Source organism: Chlorocebus sabaeus, chromosome 22 (assembly GCF_047675955.1).
Source record: "Chlorocebus sabaeus isolate Y175 chromosome 22, mChlSab1.0.hap1, whole genome shotgun sequence".
Lineage (NCBI taxonomy): Eukaryota > Metazoa > Chordata > Mammalia > Primates > Cercopithecidae > Chlorocebus > Chlorocebus sabaeus.
This window is the reverse complement of record NC_132925.1, coordinates 51699039-51712218: the sequence shown is the minus strand read 5'-3', so window position 1 is coordinate 51712218 and position 13180 is coordinate 51699039. Positions and strand designations below refer to the sequence as shown.

Here is a 13180-nt window from a genome sequence, read left to right as displayed (position 1 = left end):
TTGGTTTGTTTTCGCCTTCATAACCTGGGTGGTTACGTGGATCATTTTAAATACAGTTTTTGTTTGTTTGTTTGTTTTTGAGGACGGGTACGGTGGTTCACTCCTGTAATCCCAGCACTTTGGGAGGCTGAGGTGGGAGGATCACCTGAGGTTAGGAGTTAGAGACCAGCCTGGCAAAACCCCATCTCTACCAAAAAATATAAAAATTAGCTGGGTATAGGCCAGGCATGGTGGCTCATGCCTGTAATCCCAGCACTTTGGGAGGCCAAGGCGGGTGGATTACAAGGTCAGGAGATTGAGACCATCCTGGCTAACATGGTGAAACCCTGTCTCTACTAAAAATACAAAAAATTAGCCGGGTGTGGTGGTGGGCATCTGTAGTCCCTCCCAGCTACTCGGGAGGCTGAGGCAGGAGAATGGTGTGAACCTGGGAGGCGGAGCTTACCTGGGAGGCGAAGCTTACAGTGAGCTGAGATCCCGCCACTGCACTCTAGCCTGGGCGACAGAGCGAGACTCTGTCTCAACAAAAAAAAAAAAAAAAAAAAAACCGGGTGTGGTGGCACACGCCTGTAATCCCAGCTACCTGGGAGGTTGAGGCATGAGAATTGCTTGAACCTGGGAGATGGAGGTTGCAGTGAGCCTAGATCGTGCCACTGTACTCCCTCCTGGGCAACAGAACGAGACTGTCTTTTTGACTCAAACAAATAAATAAATAAATACAGTTTTTTGCGTTTTGGTTTTATATTTAGGGATTCTCCCATCCTTGATTTTCTTTATTAAATATATAAAACATTAACAATTCTAAAATATTTCAACTATAATGGCTGGGCATAGCGGCTCATGCCTGTAATCCTAGCACTTTGGGAGGCTGAGGCAGGAGGATCACTTGAGTCCAGGAGTTTGAGACCAGCCTGGGCAACACAGTGAGACCCCCCTATCTCTAAAAAATTTTTTTTTTCCCAAACCAACATGGCACATGTATACATATGTAACAAACCTGCATGTTGTGCACATGTACCCTAGAACTTAAAGTATAATAATAATAAAAATTTTTTTAAGTTTAAACTCTATATCATAGTCCCTTTTATGCTACTATAGCAGGATACTACAGATTGGGTAATTTATAAAGAAGAGAAATTTATTCCTCACAGTTGCGGAGACTGAGAGGTCCAAGAACATAGCGCCAGCATCTGGTGAGGGCCATCCCATGGTGTAAGGGAGGGCAGAAGTGAGTATGGGAGACAGAGATGAGATGGGGGCTGAGCTTCTCCTTTAATAGGAGCTCCCTCCCATGAAAACTGACCCACTCCTATAGTGATGGCATTAATCCATGCCTCAGGGCTTCACCCTCACGACCTAATCACCTCTCAATACTATTACCATGGCAATTAAGTTTCAACATGAGTTTTGGTGAGGACATTCAAATCATAGCACTGTACAAGTCTGGGCGCAGCAGCTCGTGCCTGTAATCTCAGCAATTTGGGTGGCCAAGGTGGGTGGATCACTTGAGATAAGGAGTTTGAGACCAGCCTGGCTAACATGGTGAAACCCTGTCTCTACTAAAAATACAAAAATTAGCCGGGCATGGTGGTGTGTGCCTGTAATCCCAGGTACTTGGCAGGCTGAGGCGGGAGAATCACATGAACGTGAGAGGTGGAGGTTGCGGTGAACCGAGATCACACCACTGCACTCCAGCCTGGGCAACGGAGTGAGACTGTCTCAACAACAAAACAAAAACATAGCACTGTGCAAAAAGGAGTATCCTGAGAAGTGCTGGTGACTTGACCGCTCTGATCTTTAAGAACCTCGCCTGTAATACAAAGTTAACATTCACAGAGTTCATGCTGTGTGCCAGGCACTTTGCTATGTGCCTTCCATGCATTACCACATTAAAAATTTTTTCTTTTTTTTTTTTTTTCCAAGATAATGCTGAGGCACCACATTTTAAATTGTAAAAACAGTCCTGTAGCATAGGTTCTATTATGACTCCCATTTTACAGATGAGGACATTGAGGCTCTCCAAGGCCCCACAGTTATTAGTAGAGCTGGAATGGAAGCCAGGTCAGCCTCGAGCCCACATTCTTATCTGGCCTTTGAAGGGTTGTTTGTGCCTGGCACAAAGTACATGTTCACCACTCCCAGCTTACCCCCATTCAGCCAGTTCTGCACATGCACAGTAACCAGATGGCCAGGGCGGTGAGGGGGATGACTGTGCTGTGGCTATGCATCCCCCGCACCCCTCATGTTCTTCTGCCAGGAGAGTTCATGGAGAGCCTGCAGGACCCAGATCTGAACGTGCGCCGTGCGACTCTGGCTTTCTTCAACTCAGCTGTGCACAACAAGCCCTCGCTAGTCCGGGACCTGCTGGATGACATCCTGCCCCTCCTCTACCAGGAGACAAAGATCCGCCGGGACCTCATCCGAGAGGTGTGGAGCAGAGCTGGGGACCCTGGGGAAGCTGAGGGTGATGCCACTTCTCATGCCTCATTGGTAGGGCATTATCATCTCATCAGAGTAGGTACTGGGGTCACATGCCTTGGGGGTCAAGTCCTGCCCTGACTCCCAGCTGTGTGACCCCAGCCAGGGCAACTTGATCCTCTCTGAGCCTCAGTTTCTCTTTGTGAGCACATGAGGGTGCTAACTGTGTCTGTGTCGTAGGGTTGCTGCAACAATTTGGTGAGTGTTTAGAACCACCGCAGGCACACAACCAGCGCCCAGTAAACGTTGACGTTTGGCAGGTGTTCACTGAGCATCTGCGCTGAGCCCAAGTGCCAGGACTCAGGGTTGAACCTGATTTGGTTTCTGCCACCAAGGAGCTCATCATGGCCCCCTAAAGGAGAGAGATGCCCACCCTGCTGATTACAGACAGCCCCTTCCTTACAATGGTTCAACTTTACAATGGTGCAAAAGCAGTAGCGTTCAGCAGGCTCCTCACCTTATGATGGGATTGCCTCTGGAAACCAACTTATGATGGACCTATTGTGACATAATCCCATCATACACCAAGAATGCATTTAACTTAGAGCCCACCTGGTAAAGTAAAGATTCAAGGGGCAAAGGTTGAAGGTGATTTAATAAGTTTCAGCTGTGGAATACTAGCAGCATTGAGGCCCTTTAAGCTGGGCTTTGAAGGGTGAAAAGGTGTTTACCATTAAAACAGGGCTTCATGGTTGAAAGCTTCAGAAAGACCTGGGTGTCTTTTTTGTTGTTTTTTTGAGGCAGGGTCTTGCTGTGTCACCTAGGCTGGAGTGCAGTGGCACAGTCACAGCTCACTGCAGCCTCAACCTCCTGGGCCCAAGCGATCCTCCCACCTCAGCCTCCTGAGTAGCTGGGACTACAGGCGTGTACCACCACACCTAGCTAATTTTTTGTATTTTTTTGTAGAGATGGGGTTTCACCATGTTGCCCAGACTGGTCTCAAAATTCCTCCTGCCTCAGCCTCCCAAAGTGCTGGGAGGACAGCCATCATGCCCAGCCTACCTGGGTTTTAAATTCCAGTTCAGCCACTTACAAGCAGTGTATCCTTAACCTGTCCAACCCAGTTAATTAACCTGCCCAATGCAGTTTCCTCATCTGTTAAATGAGATCAATAATATTTCTTTTTGAGATGGAGTCTCGCTCTGTCACCCAGGCTGGAGTGCAGTGGTGCGATCTCAGGTCACTGCAACCTCCGCCTCCCTGGTTCAAGAGATTCTCCTGCCTCAGCCTCCGGAGTAGCTGGGACTACAGGCATGTGCCACCACGCCCAGCTAATTTTTTGTATTTTTAGTAGAGATGAGGTTTCACCATGTTAACCAGGATGGCTTCAATCTCTTGACCTCGTGATCTGCCTGCCTTGGCCTCCCAAAATGCTGGGATTACAGGCGCGAGCCACCGTACCCGGCCAGTAACATTTTCTTCTGATGGTATTTGTGATGCTTGAATGAAACGTCATCCATCAAGCACTCAGTACAGTGCCTGCCGCTCAGACAGTGCCTGCTCAGTAGATTATAAGAATAATTGTTCTTATTGCCACTATTATCACCTAGGGGAAAGGATGCTGAAGGCTGAGCAAAGGCATGGAGACTTGAGAGTATAAGGCATGATTTGGGGCCGGCGTGCAGTGTGGAATAGAGATGTGGGGTTTATAGCAGAAACTACAAGAGGTGTCCTTACACCCTGGGGCCATATCCCCAACCTTCATCCCTCCTGCAGGTGGAAATGGGTCCCTTTAAACATACAGTGGACGATGGGCTGGACGTGCGGAAGGCGGCCTTTGAGTGCATGTATTCACTGCTTGAGAGCTGCCTGGGCCAGCTGGATATCTGTGAGTTCCTGAACCATGTGGAGGACGGGCTGAAGGACCACTACGACATCCGGGTAAGACCAAGCCCCTGCCAGATCTATGTGCCCCTGTACCAAGTGATAGTCAGGCACCACTGGGGCCATGCTTGTTTGTCCTTGCTCGCTACTCCAGGCACCCAGTGAAGATAGCGGCATTGTTGTTTTCTGATAAGAAAAGGAACCTGTGCCTCAGATACCTTTGGTGGGAGTCTACACTGGGCAGGCTCTTTGGAGGATGGTTTGGCAGCAACCAGAAAAAAAATTGTCTAGGTGTGGTGGCTCATGCCTGTAATCCTAGCACTTTGGGAGGCTGAGGCAGGAGGATGGCTTGAGCCTAGGAGGTTGAGGCTGCAGTGAAATGTGATCGCACCACTGCACTCTAACCTGGGCAATAGAGTGAGACCCTGTCTCAAAATAAATAAATAAATAAATAAATAAATAAATAAATAAATAAATAAATAAATAAATTCCCAGATGAAACTTTTGACCCAGCAGGGCACTTTGAGCTGTGGAATACTAGCAGCATTGAGGAGCGGGCTGCATCTCTTCATGTTGTGACCTGAAGGAGCTCCAAGCCCCACTGTTGAGTGGCAAGAGCTAGTTCCAGAAGTTAGGGCCATTTTCTTACCAGAGAGAATGAGGCTGGGGCTGGTGGAATAGTGCGGAGACTTCGGTTTCTTCATTTTATATCTTTCTATATCATTTTTAAAGATTTTAAAATTTATTCACGTATATAATAGAAATCATTTCTAATTGTGGCAAAATATTAATAATACAAGTTACTATCTTCACTTTTTTTTTTTTGAGACAGGGTCTTGCCGTCACCCAGGCTGGAGTGCAGTGGTATGATCTCAGCTCACTGCAGCCTCCACCTCCCAGGTTCAAGCGATTCTCCTGCCTCAGCCTCCCAAGTGGTGGAGTGCCCACCACCACACCCAGCTAAATTTTTTTTGTATTTTTAGTAGAGACGGGGTTTCACCATGTTGACCAGGCTGGTCTCGAACTCCTGACCTCAAGTAATCTGCCTGCCTTGGCCTCCCAAAGTGATGGGATTACAGGTGTGAGCCACCGTGCCAGGCCCTGTCTTCACTGTTTTTAAGTGCACAGTGCAGTGGCATTAAGCAGATTCACATTGCTTTGCAGCCATCACCACTGTCCGTCTCAGAACTCTTTTCTCCTTCCCTAACTGAAATCTGCACCCATTAAACACTATTCTCGATGAATTTGACTACTGTAGGATTCTGCCCTTGTAAGTGGAATCATACAGTATTTGTCCTTTTGTGACCGACTTGTTTCACTTCTTAGTCTGATGTCCTCAAGGTTCATCCATGTTGCAGCACATCAGAATTTCCATCTGTTGTATGTACAGACCACAGTTTGTTTACCCACTCATCCATTGCGGGACAAATATTTGGGTGTTCCCAGCTTCTGGCTATTATGAGTAATGTGACTGTGAACCTAGGTGTTCCAATATCCTTTGGAATCCTGCCTTCAGTTCTTTTCACTTTACCCACAAGTGAAATTGCTGGATCATAGGGCAATTCTGTATTTAATATCTTAAGGAACTGCCATACTACAACTTTATTTTTAAATTTTTATTTATTTGTTTGAGATGGAGTCTCACTTTATTGCCTAGGCTGGAGTACATTGGTGCCATCTTGGCTCACTGCAACCTCCGCCTCCTGAGTTCAAGTGATTGTCCTGCCTCAGCCTCTTTGAGTAGCTGGGATTACAGATGTGTGCCACCACGCCTGGCTAATTTTTGTAATTTTTAGTAGAGACAGGGTTTCACCATGTTGGCTAGGCTGGTCTGGAACTCCTGACTTCAGGTGATCCACCCACCTTGGCCTCCCAAAGTGTTGGGATTACAGGCGTGAGCCACCACGCCCAGTCCCATATTACAACTTTAAAAAATATGTACTGTAAGCATCAGTCACTTTTTATAATGAAAAAGTAATACAAAGTAATCAAAAGTAACCCATACTTGTTTTAAAAGATTGATGAAAACAAAGAAGCGAGTAATAATCATCCAAAAGCTTCCCCCCACCCAGCGAGGCCTGCTGTCAGTCTCTGTGTTTCCTGGGATGATACACATAGACCCTCATTCATTAGTCAATCAATATGAAGTGGGTGCCACCACGCCGAGGTCAGTGTGAGAGGTGGGGTCCCTGCTCTGAAAGCTGTGGAGATGAGTGTATGAGATCTGTTTTCTAGAAATGGGATCACACCACACATGCTGTTTTTTCCCCAGTCTTTTAACTTACATTTACTGTATGTTGTTTGCTTTGCTTTTCAGTATATATCAGTCTTGTCATATTTCACAGCTGCGGGAGTTCCCATTTCTGTTGCACTCACTGCTACACATGTAGGTTGTTTGCACATTTTCACTATTACAGTGCTGCTGTGAACACCCTGGTGCATTACTGACCCATGGTGTGATCGCTGGGCTTCTACGGTGGAGTGCGTGCTCCTGCTAGAGCATCTGATGTGCGTGGTGAGGCTGCACCTCCTGCAGTGGGTGTGCCTCTGACCACTGCAGACTTGGAGCTCCTGGGATGCTCCTTCCTGCACTCCCTGTCTGCCTGTTTCCTCCTTGGCTTTATTATTGCTTTAAACTCTTGCTTCCCACCAACCCCCAAGAAAGAGAGAATAAACAACGTAAGTTCTCTGGGGTTCCAGCCCCAAGGTCTTGGTTGAGAAAGGGGGTTGGGTTTTCCAGTGTATGCCATGAGAACTAGTGGAAAATGATGGGGCGCACAAAGCTGAACAGGACTTTCCACCACAGGGTTCCGGGAGGCTCCAGGCGGGAGGGGTGTACTCAGCTTCTCTCATTTGGGTGTGCCTGGTATTAGGCATCTTGTGGGGCTCAGTAGATGCCCAGAACACCCCAGAACACAGAGTGAGGAGTTCTGGGCTGGCCCCAAAGCTCCAGCTTCTCAGGATCAAGCAAGTCTGTTCTTTCCATCCAGTCTGGCCATGTCCTCTCATGCCTGCCCTCAGGACCACAGGACAGGGCCTAGGCACCAGTGCAGCCTTGGAGCCCACTCTGTTGCCACCCCCTGGGGTGAGGAGGGTGGGTGTGACAGCTGTAGAGCCCACAGCCTTGCATCATCAAGTCTTCAAGTGAGAGGGAGTGAACACTGCCCAGTTCACAGGGGAGACAGGGAATCTTGTCTAGTTCGAGGGCACAGGGTCGTGGAGGAGCCAAGAGATAGCTCGTGAAGTCCGGCACTGCTGCTCCTCGCTGCCGTGGGCTGGGCCTCTTCCTTTGCTGTGGGTGTAGGGGTCAGCATGTGGGGATGGGTAGGGCGTGGGGATTTCAGACAACCACTCTTTATGCTGTGCAAGGCTTTTTTGTGAGGACTTGACCATTTCCAAAAGATGTGACAGTTATTCTCCCACAGGCTGAATCTAGGCCTGCAGTCATGTTTAGTTGGTGTCAAAGTTTTTGTTTGGTTTTGAAATCAGGTGTCAACATTTAAAAATCGAGACTTTTTTTTACATGAAAATCGGGATTTCTTTTGAAAACATTTCAGTGGCCCCAAGCCACATGTCTGCATTCCCACCTGGCCACAGTCAGCCAGAGCTGCCCCAGCAGCCCCCTTCACTCATCCCCAGCATCTGCCTGACTGGTGCGCATCGGAGCTCGAGTACGACTCCCTTCCTGGTGCTTATCTGATCCTCCTTGGGTCAGCCAAGTGTAGTTGGCAAAGGAAGTGTCACCATTTGAGGAAACAGACCCAGAGAGGGAGAGACTCTGGCAGGACTTCATGGTGGTCTGAACTTGGGCATCAGGTTTCGGGTGTGGGGCCTCTGCTTTCCCAAGGCTGGCTGCTTCTCTTGCTCCTGCACCATTTCTCTAAGAACTGTCTCCTGTCTCCTTCCTCTGGGCAGATGCTGACCTTCATTATGCTTGCCCGGCTGGCCACCCTGTGTCCTGCACCTGTCCTGCAGAGGGTGGACCGACTCATTGAGCCACTAAGGGCCACCTGCACTGCCAAGGTAAGTCCCTGGCCCAGCCCTAGCCCAGGCCCTGGAGCACCTACTGAGTCCTTGGCCAGTTGTTCAGTTACCCCTTACTGAGCACTTCCTGCAGTGCAGGTGATATTGTGAAAGTGCTTCATTTAATCATTATCATTGCCCTATAAAGTGCTTTTTATTGTCATTTTATACACAGGGGAACAGAGGCTTTGAGAGGTTGTTATTGGCCAAGGCTACACAGCCAGTAAATTGCAGAGCTGGATTCAGACCCATCTCTGTCTCTTCTTCCATTCATTAAACACTTCCTGGGTGCTAAGCCTCATGGGAGATACTAAAGATATAACATTGAGCCTGATAGGTTCCCTACTGTCAATCTCTCACCTCCTTGTTGGGAAGCTGGGTCAGATGATTGATCTAGGGCAACCCTAGGCTAGACTGGAGTGCCTGAAGGGTCTGGAGGAGGGATCTGGAGTGGAAGCTCTCATGGAAAGCTGGTGTTGGGAGCAGAGCCTGGCATCTATGCTCTAGGTGGTACTTAGTAAATACCTGTTGAATGGAAGAATACATCTGGGTTTTTTAATGGGAATCATTACCAAAAGGAGAGCAGTGTTTTAGATTGGCGCTTAAAGAGGAGAGATACCCATAGAGTGGTGATTTTCAAAAATGAAATCTTTTGTGGATAAAACATTAAAATTGGTAGTTTATTCATAGAGACCTGCCTTGTAAGTTTACATTTTTAACATATGCTTACTATTGAGTCAATCCAAAAAAATGCTTCTACAGGGCCAGGCCAGTTTTGACAGTCTCTGTGGCCAAATCATTTCTAGTTTTCTCTGAGCTCTGTGGCACCAAGGAAAGTCCCAGTTCTGGCTCTATTGCCCAGGCTGGAGTGCAGTGGCGCAATCTCGGCTCACTGCCACCTCCGCCTGCCTCCTGGGTTCATGCCATTCTCCTGCCTCAGCCTCCCGAGTAGCTGGGACTACAGGCACCTGCCACCATGCCCAGCTAATTTTTTGTATTTTTAGTAAAGACGGGGTTTCACCATGTTAGCCAGGATGGTCTTGATCTCCTGACCTTGTGATCCACCCACTTCGGCCTCCCGAAGTGCTGGGATTACAGGCGTGAGCCACCGCGCCCGGCAAAAAGTCCCAGTTCTTAAGAGGGGAGGTATATATGGCACTGCAGTGCCAGAACATTCTTGCAGTAGGCCGAGGTGGCAAGGGAAGCTCTGCTCTGAGTTTCTACAAGAGCCACTCATCTGGCCATGCGGAGGATGCTGTCTGTTGGGCATCGGGATGAGCGTGGATACATCCACACCCACAGTCCTTACCGATGATTCTGAATCTACCAAGCTCTGACAACCAAAAGCTTTTTAGGAACCTGTTTGTCACAAAACTTGACTTGAAGTGGCATGAGGCTATGATCTTTAATTCTCGCCAATGTACCACTTTTATATAAGGGACTTGAACATCTGAGGATTTTGGCATCCATTGGGATCCTGGAACCAAACTCCCATGGATACTGAGGGATACCTTACTACTCACAGTACTCATACATGTAGTAGAGTATTCATGTATTTGATGACAGGGTATTGTACAAGACCCCCCGGGAATGTAATCTGCACAGTATTACCTTTCTAAAACCCAAAATGTCCTGGATTCCAAAGCACATCTGGCTCCAGGGGCTTCAGAGAAGGGAGTGTGGACTTGTGTCAAGTTGTTTAATCCTCTTGGCAACTCTTATGAAGAGGCAGCTGTTACTTATAGATGGGGAAATGAGGCTCAAAGATGTAGTTACCTGAAGTCACAGCTCTTGGGGGCAGAGCCATTTGAATGGAGGACTCTGCAACTCCAATGCCAAGCTGTTATCCACTGCATTGAATTCTTTAGGAAGAGCCCAGCATAAGGAATTTGAACTTTAGTCCATAAGCAGTGGAGGAACTGCTGAGCTCCTCTGCCTAAGTGGGAGATGGTGGGGGAAGAGGAAACAAACTGCAGGAGGTAGTTTGGGGTGCTTACTCTCTGGCTGCATCTGTAGAACGGATCGCCGGGCAGGGACTTGAGTGCAGGGAGGAGGCTGCTAGAAGACCATCACAGTGATCCATTCATTCAGTCTAGTCATATGGTGCTAAGAGCTGGGTTTAAGCACAGTATAGGCTGGATCCCTGCAGTCTATAGGAGGTAAGTATGGAAACACAGTACTTGCCACTGTCAATCAACAAAAAGTGAGCACTTTAGATTGGCTGCTCTGAGGCCTCTCAGGCTGATCTGAATGGCAAAGAACCTCTGTGGGGAAACTAGCCAGTGTAAAAGCCCGGAGGTGGAGTTAGGACATATCTGGTGAGATAGAAGCCTTAGGAGACCTCACAGCAGGGATTTATGTTGGGTAAGATGATGGGGCAAAGAGGAAGCCAAAGACCGGTGAGGAGGCAGTGGTGCGGGCCAGGCTCAATAAAGGATGGCTGCTTCTGCTGTTTCCTGCTTTAGGTCAAAGCTGGTTCCGTGAAGCAGGAGTTTGAAAAGCAAGATGAACTGAAGCGCTCTGCGATGAGGGCAGTGGCTGCCCTGCTGACCATCCCCGAGGTGGGGAAAAGCCCCATCATGGCCGACTTCTCTTCCCAAATCAGATCCAACCCTGAACTTGCTGCCCTCTTTGAAAGCATCCAGAAGGATTCCACTTCAGCCCCCAGTACAGACTCAATGGAGCTCAGCTAGTCCCCCCAGCACCGAGGTGGGCCCTCACTTAAGAGAAAGGAGCCCACCCAAGCCCAAGGCCTCCCCATCGCCCACTGCAGGTCTCTACTTTTGCCCTTCCACCATCTCACTGGGGGCCCTGCCGCTCCTGGTCAGGGCTTACAGTGCCTTCTCCAGGGACCCAACTCAAAAGGACCCCAGCCCGAGCTGCGAGGCTGCCAACAGTTGGGCCCCTTCCTTAACTCAGGACAGTCATCCAAAGAAATAGGGTGAGGAAGTTTTCCAGTGACTTCACACTGTATCCCTCCATAGTCTGTCTGGTTCCTTCAGAGGGTGTCTCTGCCTCACAAACTAGTAGCATTTAGAAGTAGGCTGTGCTGTCAGCTGTAAAAGGTCAGGAGGCCGCAGACACCACTCCGGTTTCTTCACTGCATTCAGCAATACCTGAAGTTAGTGCTCAGGCCGGGCATCTCAAAAAGAAAAGATACTTGGGTCATTCACATTTTAAAATTCAAAACAGTTCATTTCTAAGTGGCAGCGATGAATCAGAAATTTGGATGATGTGTTTCTTTTCCAGGGAGGAGAAATGGGTTGGGTAGGGAACTGGACAGGCTTGGACCTCGTTTCATTTCTAATTTCAAAATACTTATTAGCAAATTGGGCAACAAGGAATTACACATCTTCCATGCCACCACCCAGGCATAACCAGTTGGTTTGTTTCCTTCTGAGGAAGGTTTCAAATGTGTCTAGTGTTTAGCATTGAGGACAAAGAAATGCAAGTGGCAGGCCCAAGTATTTTCTGTGACATCCCAGGTTAATAAAGATTAGATTCTAAGTTACTTCGTTTCCCTACACAACTCGTGTCCAATTGTTAGACCAATATCTTGAATGCACTTGTCAATTTGTAAGAAATCCCAAAAATGAGGCTGGGTGCGGTGCCTCACGCCTGTAATCCCAGCACTTTGGGAAGCTGAGGCGGGCGGATCACCTGAGGTCAGGAGTTTGAGACCAGCCTGGCCAACATGGCGAAACCCTGTCCCTACTAAAAATATTAGCTGGGTACGGTGGCAGGCCTGTAGTCCCAGCTTTCAGGAGACTGAGGAAATTCAGGAGAATCAAGTCGCCTGAACCCAGGAAGCAGAAGTTACAGTGAGCCAAGCCACTGCACTCCGGCTGGAGTGACAGCATGACAGTCTCCAGGAAAAAAAAAAAAATCCCCAAAATGACCAGTTTACATTATAAATATTTATGACTAGGTTTTGAACAGGAGACAATCTGTAAGATGCCTATCTACTAGAATGAGACTAGACCTAGAAAAGCTTTGTTATAACCAGCTCAGCATTTCTGGTAAGTTGACCGGATGGTTACTGAAAAACATCCTGTAAGCATTACCATCTCGTAAGTACCACATCCCATATCCCTCATGACCTATATACACTATGTAAGGTGCCTGTAATCCCAGTACTTTGGGAGGCTCAGGAGTTCAAGAGCCTAGGCAACATGGCTAGACCATCTCCACCAAAAAAACTTCAAACACTACCCAGGTGAGGTGTGCATCTGTAGTCCCAGCTACCTGGAAGGCTGAGGTGGGAAGATCACCTGAGCCTGGGGAGGTCAAGGCTCCAGTGAGTGTGCCACTGCACTCTCAGCATGGGTGACAGCAAGACCCTGTCTCCAAAAAAAAAAAAATCGGGGCCACGTGTCACTAAATTCTAAGAGTACCAGTCAAGAGGCTCAATTGTCACCAGTTAGGTCCCCGCCTTGGCAAACTGCTGTAACATTATACCTGAAGCAGCAGCTGGTGGGAAGGTTACAGGAGACTGAAAGTGCTTTTCCAGTAACCGTGGTGGATTACCTGGAAAAGCAATTTGTACATCATCCTGTTCTTTCTGGACAGAAGTTACAGGATGCAATCTAGGCATCCCATAACAATCTGTTTAAGAAAGTCATCTGGGTATTTCCATGCATATTTTCTCAATTCTCACAAGCATCACACGGAATAACTTGTCACCTAACTTTACAAAGCAAGGTTAAGAATGACTACTTGTGGCTTGGGACCCACAGCTTCTCCAAGTGTCTTACAACCTACCAAGTCTGTGCCCCTCATCCCCAGCCTCAACTGTGCACTTGAGGCCACGTTCCCCTGTTCAAGGACCGAGTGTCCTTTACAAATCCCCTCCAAG

General features: G+C 48.1%; 1 protein-coding gene across 2 annotated transcripts in view; it reads left to right on the top strand.

Annotated features, from left to right (window-relative positions):
• Positions 1-11836, top strand: part of CAND2 (cullin associated and neddylation dissociated 2 (putative)) — a 38159-nt gene extending 26323 nt beyond the window's left edge. For both annotated transcript variants that reach the window (XM_007985277.3, XM_038003518.2), the window contains 4 exons: positions 2258-2427; positions 4195-4359; positions 8218-8325; positions 10791-11836. In XM_007985277.3, the coding sequence (XP_007983468.3) occupies positions 2258-2427; positions 4195-4359; positions 8218-8325; positions 10791-11018 (671 nt within the window). In that variant the 3' untranslated portion in view covers positions 11019-11836. The remainder of the gene's footprint in view (positions 1-2257; positions 2428-4194; positions 4360-8217; positions 8326-10790) is intronic.
• The last annotated feature ends 1344 nt before the right edge of the window (positions 11837-13180 follow it).